Source organism: Odocoileus virginianus, chromosome 9 (genome assembly GCF_023699985.2).
Source record: "Odocoileus virginianus isolate 20LAN1187 ecotype Illinois chromosome 9, Ovbor_1.2, whole genome shotgun sequence".
Classification (NCBI taxonomy): domain Eukaryota; kingdom Metazoa; phylum Chordata; class Mammalia; order Artiodactyla; family Cervidae; genus Odocoileus; species Odocoileus virginianus.
Window position 1 is genome coordinate 10,096,959 of NC_069682.1, and position 12,762 is coordinate 10,109,720.

General features: G+C 44.4%; 1 protein-coding gene across 2 annotated transcripts in view; it reads right to left on the bottom strand.

Annotated features, from left to right (window-relative positions):
* Positions 1-12,762, bottom strand: part of PRKCQ (protein kinase C theta) — a 144,329-nt gene that overhangs the window by 25,170 nt on the left and 106,397 nt on the right. For both annotated transcript variants that reach the window (XM_070471940.1, XM_070471941.1), the window contains exons 13-14: positions 4,503-4,594; positions 2,390-2,452 (exon numbers count right to left, since the gene is read on the bottom strand). In XM_070471940.1, coding sequence (XP_070328041.1) covers positions 2,390-2,452; positions 4,503-4,594 — 155 coding nt within the window. The remainder of the gene's footprint in view (positions 1-2,389; positions 2,453-4,502; positions 4,595-12,762) is intronic.

Below are 12,762 nucleotides of genomic sequence, written 5' to 3' on the forward strand. Positions count from 1 at the left end.
GGTTTAAGGTGCCCCCACCCCACCAGCGATGTTTCTATCCTAACCCCCAGGACCTTATGAATGAGATCTTATTTGGAAAGAGAGTATTCGCAGATGTAAAGTGATGGATCTTGAAATGATATTATCTTTGATTATCTGCTGTTGCTCAGTTGCTTCGTCATGTCCGACTCTTTGTGGTCCCAGGAACTGTAGCCCACCAGGCTCCTCTGTCCATGGGATTTTCCATGCAAGAATACTAGAGTGGGTAGCCATTCCCTTCTCCAGGGCATCTTCCTGGCCCAGGGACAGAACCCATGTCTCCGCACTGGCAGGAGACCAGTGAGCCGTCAGAGAAGCCCTGGTTTATCTGAGATAAACCTAAGTCCCATGGCCTGCGGCCACATGAGAAGCATACAGGGAAGAGACACGAGGAGAGGCAAAGGCTGAGGGGCGACAGGAGGGACACCCCAAGCCCGGGAGCCCCTGGGGCCCCCAGAGACTGGGAGAGGCCAGAAGGACCCTCCCCAAGATCCTGCAGAGGAAGCGTGGCCCGGTGGACACCTTGATTCTGGACCGCGGGACTCCAGAGCTGGGAGGGAATAACTCTGTTGGCCAAAGTCATCAAATTTGTGCTAAATCTTATGGCAACCTTTTGAAACTAATCATCAGTGGACAGAAAAAGGAAACTGATAGAATCTCCTTGTTAATTCCGTGACCCAGTGAGTGTCAGTGAGTAAGGCTACAATGCACCTTGTAGGTTGAAAATTTTCTGAAGGCCATTCTCAGTGTCCATGTACCTGCTAGATGATGTCCCTCGGTTCAAATTATTCAATGACTTCCCAGGATCTCCTACAATCCTGTGAGTACACTGCCAAATAAACGTAGTGCTCTTTCTTAGAGGCGCATAAGGCACTTCAGAGAACATGATTTCCCATATAATTTATGATATTAAAGACACTTATGGACCCTCATTGTGTTTTTGTCCTGAGTGTTAATTTACAAGAGATAAAGAGACAGAATGTGGAGGAGCAGCCTGAACTGGGGCGTGTGGGCTTTGGTGGCACGAGGTCCCTTTCAGCTCTAAGATCTCTCTTCTCTTCCATCTTCCTAGTTTTTCCTCCCTCTTTTCCTATCCGTCCATCCCACACAATCTAGAGGGCCCCAGTATAGGTATACTTTGGGGATACTGCAGGCATTTCAGATAGAGGAAAACAACCCCACGGAATCTGATCAGGGTTTTCACCATCCTGGTGATCAGATCTCAGTTTCCTGAAGATTAAAGAATGGCATCAGACTTTTAACCTATCATTTTGTAGACAGACCCCCACCCGATACAAATGTATATCCCAAGGATGTCAGAGAGACTGCTTAAGAAAAATGAGTGCTGAAACCTCCCCTGAGTCATCTGGTTCAGCAGGTCTAAACAGGGTGCCCACACTTGGCTGCACCCGCTGGAAGTGGAGAGGTTTCCCCAAGTAGAGTTTCAGTACTCTGTAAGCACTGGTACAGACCAGTCTGGATGGAATGCTTCTGGACCGCATTATACACAGTTTGCTGTCTTCAGCAATTCGTGCGGAGCATCACCTAGCCTTTCCTAATGACTCGGATCCTTCCTATGAGCACTGGTCACAGGAAAGCAGGTGATCCCATTCTCCTGGGCTGTGAGCTTGTCCTGCTTTCCCCCTTTATGTCGGGTCCTCAGCTGTCTCTTCTCACTGCAGTCACTGTGCAGGCCTCCAGCTGCTCAGCCGGCATCCTGTCCAGCTCCTTTCTTTTATAAAAAAAAAAATTATCTCCCCCTCTAATCTGCAGTGAGTTGGAAACTAGATAACTAAGCCTTTGAAGATTTGTATGTTAAATGAGTTCAAGTGTGCCTCGAGAAATGGACATTAGCTTTTACCCAAGAAGGTTGTGAGATGATGGTGTACAGTAAGTTCTGGATGGATATCCACTCAAGAAAGAGGGGACATGTGGCGTCCTGGGTACGGTGACTAGATGTAGGCACGAAGGTTTTCACAGGCGTGTTTGAGTGTTCAAGGAAGAACTTCCCTCCACCCTCACCCAGGAGGACACTCAGTATGCAGATACGGGCAAGAACGAAAAGGAGGCGGAGAGAGAAAGCAACAGTAAGATGCCAGAGAGAAAGGAACGGGAGGAAATGAGACAAAGGGAAGCGAGAGGGAGAAGAAAAGGAAAGCAAGGACAGAATGAGATCGCAGCCCCTCGGCTTTGAGATGGGAATTTCTTCCTTGGTTGTTAAATCCACGTCCGTGGTCACTCTGGGCGGGAAGCCCGGGTGTGGAACTTTGCGCCACACAAGCACACTGACCACTTCCCGTCACAGGTGATTAAACCACCCGGAGCAGGGAATCCCGACATCCCAGGGCATGCTTCCAAAGAGTCAGCTTACCTGTAGACAATTCCTTTGGAATGAAGGAACTGCAGACCAAGGATGATTTCGGCAGCGTAGAACCTGAGCAAAGGGAAATCGAGGTTCCACATGAAATGTTTAATGGGAAAAAGGTTCCCCTTTAGACAGAGTGAGCATGTGGCGTTCTGCTAAATGTACCTGTGGAATTTTGTTTAATCCTAACAAAAGGAAGACCGCATCCATTCTACATGTCCAGCTTCAGCCCTGAGAGAATGAAACAGAGCTGGTATCTAGTGCTTATTCTTATATTGTGAACTAGAATGCTTGAATTATCATTTTGGAGGGTTATGAGAACATTCAAAAACACTAAATGTAATAATAATGTAATAATTTTCCGTTTTATTTTAAAATCTACCTGGACCCCAGATTCCACATGGACCTGACTTGCTCACATGTAAAAGATTCAGTTTGAGAGGAGGAATGCATACAGGTAGACCTCAGTGATCTCACAGGTTCGGTTCTAGACCACTGCAGTAAAGCAGATCTTTTTTTGGGGGGGGTGTTGATTTTCCTGTGCAAACAAAAGTTACATTGACACTATACTAGTCTATGAGGTAAGCAATAGTCTAAAAACTGCACATGCCTTAATTAAAAATACTTGCTGTGAACTATACTTCAATAAAAATAAAATACAGCTAAAAGATTCTAACCATCGTCTGACAATGTAGAGTCGCCACAAACCTTCATTTATTGAAAAAAATGGGTATCTGCAAAGCATGATAAAATGAAGTGCAATAAAAGGAGATATGCCTGTGTTAGGGGGTGATCTGTGCTCTCCACCTTCAAAGATGAGTGACTCAAAGGAGGTGAGTTTAACCATCACTAGCTGGATTAGATATAAGGGAGAACTTCCTGCAAGTGCGGTCTGCTGGATCTTGGAGAGGAATGCAGGAGTCCCTTCCAGGGAGGCAGTGAGGGGAGACAGACAGCGTGTGTCTGTGATGCCTCCTACACCTTACAGACCTGGAGGGGACCGGGAGAACCCTTTTAGCAGAAATGCCTGAAGATTTCTGTGCTGCAGGGATCCCATGAAATTATCCCCTGGCACTTGGCTGACGGGTCCTGGAGACAACAAGATCAGCGGTGAGCTACCCACTGGATGTGATGAGACAGATGTTTCAGCCGGGGTTTCTGCAGAAGCTGCTGGAAAAGTCTATCAATGCAGCTTGACATGAACCACTCTGACTGTTTGTTAGGAGGGAGTGAGAGATTATTTAGCACTCAGCAAAGAAGGCTGCCCACACCTCTAGGTGGGCCTAGGGCCACAGTTTCTGAAGGTCTCAGGGGTCTGACGACTCAGGGAAGAGGGCCCAAGGAAGGCAGGATGCAGAGGGTTCTGGGGGCTCCGCTACAGTCCTCCTAGGAAACCCACCTTGCTTGATCTCGCCTGCATCCAGGGTGTATGTGTGCATTCAGTTGTTCAGTGGTGTCTGACTCTCTGCGACCTCGTGGACGGTAGCCCACCAGGCTCCTCTGCCCTTGGTATTTTCTAGGCAAGAAAACTGGAGTGGGTTGCCATTTCCTACTCCAGGGGACCCTCCTGACCCAGGGATTGAAGCTGAGTCTCCTGCATCTCCCTCACTGGCAGGTGGATTCTTCGCTACTAGACCCACCTGGGGAGCTAGCATCTAGGGTGGCTCCAGGCCAACGAAGGCGGAGATTTATTCTCGAGAGAAAGCAAGTGTCTCTTCCTGTTCTCCAGTTCTCCTGCCCCCAGAGCTGAATGCTTGAGGCTTTACTCTGAGCTTCCCTGTGGACATCCCACCCATGACCCCTTTCCCATCTGAGTTCCATCTGACTTCCATTCAAGGGGCAAATCTTGGTTCCAGGTTCAGGTGACATAGAAGGCTGATGAACTGGGGTGGTTCCTTAAACCAAGTACTTGATCTCGAGACAGAAAAATGAACTATAACTGAATGGAAGCTTTGGGAGCTGGGAAAACAGGTGCTTCATTGGATGTGTTTCTGGGGTCACCTCGCCCTGGAGTTTAGGTCCACTGAGTCAGACAGGTGGGCAAAAGCAAGGTGCAGGCACAGGGGACCCCAGTCCCCGACCAGACAAGGGGGAACCCCAACCCTACAAGGGCCCTTACGTGGCTCTGCAGAGGTCGAACTTGTGGCAGCTCTGGATGTGGTACATTAAGTCTCCTCCGTTGAGATACTCCATCACAAAGAAGAGGTTCTCCTGCAGAAAGACACGACAATCCCACTGTGAGCTTCTTTAAGACAGGAGACAAGGACTCTTTTTTTATTGGGGTATAGCTGCTTTACAACAACATGTTTCACATGGTTTCTGCTCTACAACAACGTGAATCAGCTGGATGCACACCTGTATCCCCTGCCCCTTGGACCTACGCACATCCCATCCCTCTCAGTCACCACAGAGCGCCAAGCTGAGCTCCCTGTGGTATACACACAGTAGCTTCCCACTAGCTATCTACTCTACACATCGTCGTGTATACATATCAGACCCAGTCTCCCAATTCATCCCAACCTCCCCTTCCTCTCCTGTGTCCGTATGTCCATTCCCTACCTCTGTGTCTGTGTTTCTGCCTTATAAACAGGATCATCAGTACTGTTTTTCTAGATTCCACATATATGCATTCATGTATGATGTTTTTCTCTTTCTGACTTACTTTTCAAAGGAATGAGTTTCAGTATTTCAGAGGAACTGATTCTGTCTTGACATCCCTTTCAAAAAGGCTGGCAAGATAGTTCAGTTGATCTGCGGGATTTCTGAACCCAAGAAGTCTGGGAAGTTGGGGGTGGTGGTAGGTGTGGCGTTGGATGCCTGAATGCGCCGACGCAGTGGAGCAGATGGGGCACAACGTGAGGGAGGGGCCACCTGGACCTGCCCACCTGACCGTGGGATGGTCTCAGGCTCTTCAATGGGTGCTGACTGTCCACCTACTGAAGCTGACAAGGCTGTGGGATGGTAAAAGTGGGGCTTCCGCAGTGGCTCAGACGGTAAAGAATCTGCCTGCCAATGCAGGAGACATGGGCTCCATCCTTGACTCGGGAAGCTCCCCTGGAGGAGGAAAGGGCAACCCACTCCAGTACTCTTGCCTGGGAAATCCCATGGACAGAGGAGCCTGGTGGGCTACAGTCCACGGGGTCGCAGAGTTGGACATGACTTAGCAAATGAACACGCACGCCCGAGCACCCTGATTTTGAGAGTCCTCATGAACCACAGAACTAGTAATCTATTTGGTGTGGGGATGGCTGGCATGTCTGCACATAAATCTGCACCTGTGAACCTCACCCAGATGATTTTTTTAAACAGATTTAACTACAGAAGGTCACAAAATAGAGGTCAGAGGACTTCCTCCTGTTTAAGTCAGCTACTGGTTATGCCAGTGGAGCTCGGCCTGGGGGCAAATACCTCTGTGCGCCAGGTCCTGACTGCCTTAACGTCTAAGTCAGTGCCGCCATGAGCCAAGGGCCTAGAAGCAGAAAGGGTTAGGACGGAGTGGGCTGGCATGATTCTGAGCTGACAAGAGTGCAGGTGAATCACTTTTCGACTGGCCTTTGTATTTTGTTTCTGAATCGCGTGTTTTGTTCTCTTATAAAGAACTCAAGCAGGCCTGCTCAGAGTGTATTATTTCTGATTTCAGAAAGAGTCCAAACAAAGAATTAGAATTCAATAACCTCTAGGATTTGCCCCCGAGTCCGAGCATTCGGTGAGTCTTTCATTTTGCTACTTAGCTGGCAAAACCATACTGTTTTGTCAATGAAAAAGTAATTTTACGAGAGGAAGGTTGCCTTACTTAGGACGCTCCCTCCAGCAGGGGAGTGGCTAAGGTTCTTATTCATGACACAAGAAAACATTGAGCATCTTTCCATCCAATCAGTGAAGCCAGTTTTATTTTTCATTTAAAACTTTTTTTTTTGGCAGTGATGCATGGCTTGTGGGATTTCAGTTTCCTGACCGGGAATTGAATCTGGGCCATCAGCAGTGAGAATGCAGAGTCCTAATTGCTGGATTGTCAGGAAGTCCCTGAAGTCAGTTTGCATTGGGGTTTGGCAGTACCCTGATTATGGGCACTAAAAGAAGTGATACAGTGAAGAACCTCTGGCTAACAAGAAAGCATTTGATACATCATTCAATAATGTTTCTCTCTCAGCTCCCTGGTTTGCAAATATATCTATGGAATACATGCTGTTCTGTGCCTGGCCCACAAAAGCAAGAGAGTCAGAGTTAGTTTCTGCTTTGCTGTGTTCTCTGACAATGGAAGGCAATAATTAATGCTGATATGCTGGCAGACTGAAGGCAGGAGGAGGAGGGGACAACGGAGGATGAGATGGTTGGATGGCATCACTGACTCAACGGACAAAGAGACTGAGCAAGCTCCGGGAGATGGTGAAGGACAGGGAAGGCTGGCATGCTGGAGTCCATGGGGTCACAAAGAGTGCGGCACGACTGAGCGACTAAACAACCACATGCTGGGAACAGGCTCAGGGGAAAAGAATCCTCCTGCAGGGCAGGAGCTGCCGGAGATGTGGGTTCAGCCCCTGGGTCGGGAAGACCCCCGGAGGAGGAAATGGCAACCTACCTCAGTATTCTTGCCTGGGAAATCCCATAGGCTGACGGGTTACAGTCCATGGGGTCACAAAGAGTCAGACATGACTGAAGTGACCAAGCATGTGTACACACATGCCGTACACAGATGGGTATTCAAAGCTCTGTGGTCCTCTCTTTTTTCCCTTTAAAAAGGTCTTTATTCTTGTAGAGTCATTTATTTTTTAAACCTTTTATTGGAATATAGTTGCTTTACCATGTTGGAAAGCAACAATGTTAGTTTCTACTGTATAGCAAAGTGTAAAGTCAGTTAAATATGGAGTACTTTCAAAACTTCAGCACAGCAAAGGATTCTGTGTGTTTGTGTGCAAAGTACTGTATTTTCCAGAGCAGCTACAAATATCTTTCATCACTTGGCTGATGGGATGTATTTTGTTCTTCTGTGTTTTGGGTTGACTAAAAATTTCATTCAAGTGGACCCGTAAGATGTTATGGAAAAACCCAAATGAATTTTTTGCCCAACACAATACTCATACAAATATGAGAGACCAATTTAGGGGGCCTCTAACATCTAAATTTCTTTGTATTCATCTTCTTTGTGAAATATTTATATAAAATTTAGCTGTAAAAGCACTTGATACTAGTAAAAAGGAGGAAGGCAGGTCACTGCTATATACAGGAATAGAAGTACTTAGATACTTCGCTAATCTAAGAATTGGGAAAAAATCATTTTTCACATGAGAGATATGTATTCATCTCAGTGGTTTCCAAAGCCAAGGCCTTGAAATCATTAAGGTCTAAATTTAACCTAGATATTGCGCTTGAGCCTCTCCCTTGGTGGATCCCACCCTTGTTACTTACTCTGTCGATGCCCTGAGTGTGGACGAGAGTCAGACTGGAGGCGAGTCCCCTTCAGAGGGCTGACTACCTCTGCAAGATTTACATCTTTACTTCTACTGAATGTCCCCCCAAAAGCAAGGTTTTGGTTTGGAATTATAGACTGAGCAAGTTGCTTCCTGGACATCCGTATCTCTGGGGTGGGGAAGAAGAGTATGGAGCCCGGGTCAGGGCTGCCCACACCAGGAGCTCACAGAACCAGTGAGTGACCCAGCCTAGGGCGCAGCTCGCATCCCCGAGGCACACCTGCTCGGCACCCGGGCAGGGCGCACCGAGATCCCCCGTTGCTCCACAAGCACCCCGCGTCAGTGTGGTCAGGAGACCATCCAGTGTCTTAGGTAAGCTTGTAATTTAGAAGGCTGGAGTCACTCTGAATCTGGAGTACTTAATTTATTCCCTACTTGTTTACCGGGCCACAAGCTAAAACATCCTAGGAAACAGGTTTAGTTCCTTTTTTCAAAAAGAATAAGCCATCAAAGAAACCCAAAGATAATCATGTGTACTTCTGATATCTAAATGCTGGGTGCATATGTGTGTGAGGGAGGCAGGGCTCCCTGCAGGCCGGCAGACTCGTTCATTTCTAAGGCCTATTTATATTTCTACTCTAAGTTCCAATTAGTAAAGCTCACTGCCTTCTATAGATTGGTTAAAATGTGTCAGAAATAAAGTGCCCAAGTTTCTAGAGGCTTGTACCTGCACCAGAACTTGGGCTCAGTTGGTATTTTCTGGCTTAATGGTCCCACAGGGTCATCTTGTAGTAACTAACAAATTCTCTTCTTGCGTAACATGTGCTAGCAGGGATTCATGAATTTTAAAACAATTTTAAAATTGTTTCCCCTGATATGACTGGGTCTCTACTAAGGGGAAATAATGTAGTTAGGCTGATGGACTTTGCTCCCAAACTGCTGCCCTGCTTGACAGTTGTGTGACCTCTAGTGTCTCGGTTACGCCTGCAGGGATGACCTCGATTTCCTTGTTGTAAAATGGGGATGATAATAGTGTCTACTTTAGAAGGCTGCTATGAAGAATAAATTATCTAAAATACATAACATGCCTAGAAATGATTTAAAATATGTAACATGCCTAGAACATGGATTTGCACACACCAAATGCTTTATAAACATCAGCTGTTATTTATGACTATAATTATTATACATAATATACATGCATGAAATATACATTCACAAGCACAGAAGGGTTCCTGGAACAGACTGAATTTTAACATAAAAGACAAGTTTTAAGGAATACAATTTTGATGTGAAAATGATCTACTCTGCTGAAGATTTTAAAGTTATCTTTCCCCCCTTCATTAGCAATGAGAAATTAATACTGAAAAAAGATGAAATACTCAAAAATCCTACTTCTGGATATCTTTGAATGATATAGCTAGAAATGACTCTCCTCTTTAATGCTTTTGTGCATTCTCTAATTTTTAAAGTATACCTTGGTATAATTACTTTTATAACTAGGGAAAATACTAATGAAATTTCCTTAAGAATTTATAAGTGAGTTTTCCATCACCTGATGTTTCTATAGTATAGATTCTCTGTATTTACCATGGGGGTTTGCTATTTGATGTGGACATCTCATTTCAGTATTTGATGTAAAGTAAGACGCTTACTCCTTGGAAGGAAAGTTATGACCCACCTAGATAGCATATTAAAGTCCATCTAGTCAAGGCTATGGTTTTTCCAGTGGTCATGTATGGATGTGAGAGTTGGACTGTGAAGAAAGCTGAGCACCGAAGAATTGATGCTTTTGAACTGTGATGTTGGAGAAGACTCTTGAGAGTCCCTTGGACTGCAAGGAGACCCAACCAGTCCATCCTAAAGGAGATCAGTCCTGGGTGTTCATTGGAAGGACTGAGGCTGAAGCTGAAACTCCAATACTTTGGCCACCTCATGCGAAGAGTTGACTCATTGGAAAAGACCCTGATGCTGGGAGGGATTGGGGGCAGGAGGAGAAGGGGACGACAGAGGATGAGATGGCTGAATGGCATCACTGACTTGATGGACATGAGTGTGGGTAAACTCTGGGAATTGGTGCTGGACAGGGAGGCCTGGCCTGCTGCGGTTCATGGGGTCACAAAGAGTCGGACATGACTGAGTGACTGAACTGAAGATGCTATCTTTTTTAGCTCTACTAAATTGAAACTGGCAGGCTTAGCATTATGAAGACAGCATGACCAGGTAGCACCCGATACTCCCTGATAAAATCTGAGTCATCTGATAAAATACTTCTTACATCATTTTAATCAAAATAATACAAATTTTAAAAAAGGTTTTAAAAAAGAATCAATAACAAAAAGATCTAAAAGGGAAAGCCTCATTAAAGTAAAAGTTTACATTGACAATGTGAAAGATTATTAAATATAAGATTAAAGTGACAGATTTAACAAAATCAGTGGTGTAGTTCTCAAAGGACTGTGTTTGCATGACAGTGTCCTTTGGAGGAATTTTAAGACCTAGGGCTGTCAACATATCAGGACTTACAACATGAGCTTATTCTTTAAAAGACATTTTGTGAATGAGCATTCTAGAACTGGTAAAAGGGAAATGTAAACTTATCCTAATATGATCTGGCTTCTACCTGATTTCTCCTTAGAATGATTACATTTGTTTTGCACAGGACAATGAAAATAAAGAACATGGGAAATGATTCAGTCACAGTGACTATCGAGTCAAGTACTGAACCAATAAGGGAACAGTTGCCAAATGTGCATAATTATCAGCAGAGTGAGAACTTTTTAGTACTAGAGATTTTATGATTTTATCAAACTTGTAATAATTTTGAGATTACATGGAGAACATGGCAAATATCATGCAAATAAGATCAGGAATACAGATTCCCTTTCCAGAAAAAATAAAAGGAGGAAAAGAATAGTTACAGTCATTTTTTCAGGGTTTTTTTTTTTTTTCTCCCAAGGGCTAGTGAGTTAATGTAGTAAACTTTATATAAGAGAAGATCTGCATGTTTGAAACAATAAAGTTAGAATTCAAATATTTATTAAAAATGTCCAAGTATAAGGACTTTTCTGGCAGTCCAGTGGTTAAGACCTTGTGCTTCTAATGCCAGGGGCACAGGTTCAATCCCTGGTCAGGGAATTAAGATTCCACATGCCCCGCAGGGTGGCCAAAAAGAAAAAATCCAAGTGTACCAGTATGCTTTTTGGAGAATCATGTGTTTTGAAGCATCTGTAATAAATGCTGTAACATCCAAGATGATAGTATAACAATATGCAAACTGGAGAACAGACCTCAGCTCAACCTTGGGGTATGTTCTGTTACAGCCAGAGGCAAGCGTGGGACAGTGCACCCTAAAGAATGAAGGGCAGTTGGTCCATATCTAAGAGGAAATGCTCCAGATCAACATTTAGCCCTGTGCCACAGAGGAAGAACTCCATACAGTTACCTTTATTATGTGTATTGTTATTTTGTTAGAACAAATGAAACATGTTCTATATTACTATGTGTTCTATATATATATATATATAGAGAGAGAGAGAGAAATATAGATATAGAAATATACCTTCATAATGACCAAGAAGGTATGTGATGACTTTAGAATTCTTCCAAATCTTGTGCCAATTAAGTGGCCACATAGGAAAGCACGCTACCCACTCCAACCCCTAGCCTCCACAAGAGCGAGTTGCACACGTTTCCAGCTAAAAAAAGAAAGCATGCTTCTTGATATCAAGGGGTAAGTACTATTTACATGGAGAAATGGAAAGATGCATACGAACGCAGTTATAGAAAGGCAAACCACAGGAATAAAACCACCTGTCCGGGTTTTATCAGCTGAGAAGCCTGAGAAGGTGAAAGATAAAGGCAATTAAGTAGGATTTGGTAAATCTGAAAGATTTTTATGGGGGAGGTCCTCTTGGAGCCTTCAAAAGAGGCAGAGTGGATTTGCAGACAAGAGGTTCTTTCCAGATGCGCTCGAAGGAGATGCAAAAGGCTGGTGTTTTGTGGGAAGCTGGTGTTTGGGGCTTTGGGAGAATAGCTGATGCAGGAATCGACCGACAATGCGAGCACGTGAGCCTTGAGGAAACGTTACACAAATCATATCAAGGTGAGAAAGTACCTGTGAGCTTAAGAGCAGGTGTGTGGAAAGGGCATGGCATTTTCGACTCCGCAGGCAACACGTGCAGGCAGAGCTCCTGCAAATGTGTGCATTAATTACCTATTATCATCAGTGTCTTGGGAGAGGGTGGGACCTGAGCCTACAGTTTTGAGTACAACAGGAATTCACTATACACCCACTATTCTTTTTTTTTTTTCTGGTAAATCGTGAATAGAACATCTGCTGAATCAGTTTAGTTGCATAGAAAGGGCATCTGAAATATGTCAGAGTGAAGGGCAATTTCTGAAATAAGTTTTCAAGCATTCATAGTATCGAAAACTGGCAGAGTCCTGTAAAGAAAAGAGACATATGCTATATAACACAGGAGTCCAGCCTGGTGTTCTGTGATGACCCAGAGGGGTGGGATGGGGAACGGCAGAGAGAATCAAGAGAGAGGTTACATATGTATAATTACAGCTGAACTGCTTTAATGTATGGCAGGACCCAACACATCACTGTAAAGCAATTTTTCTCCAATTAAAGAATAAATAAAAAACATTAACTACTTCATGAAATAAAAAAAGGAGTTACCTATGAATGGGGACAACACAAAAAGTTAATTCTCATCTTAGTTCATGTATAAGTGTTTTTGAGGATGTGGTTTATGTGGTTTTCTTTTCCTTGCTCAAACTGATCATTGTCAGCACTCCTAACTCAACCGGAGGGTTTATGGATTAGAGCATTTTTGCAAGCTTTAGACGAGGGAGTTTCTGAATGAAATGCTTGACATTAAAAACCTTCCAGCAATCTTAATGGATTTTACCTTCAAACTATGGGAATTCTCACAGTTTGACTTTTTTTTTTTTTAAACTACC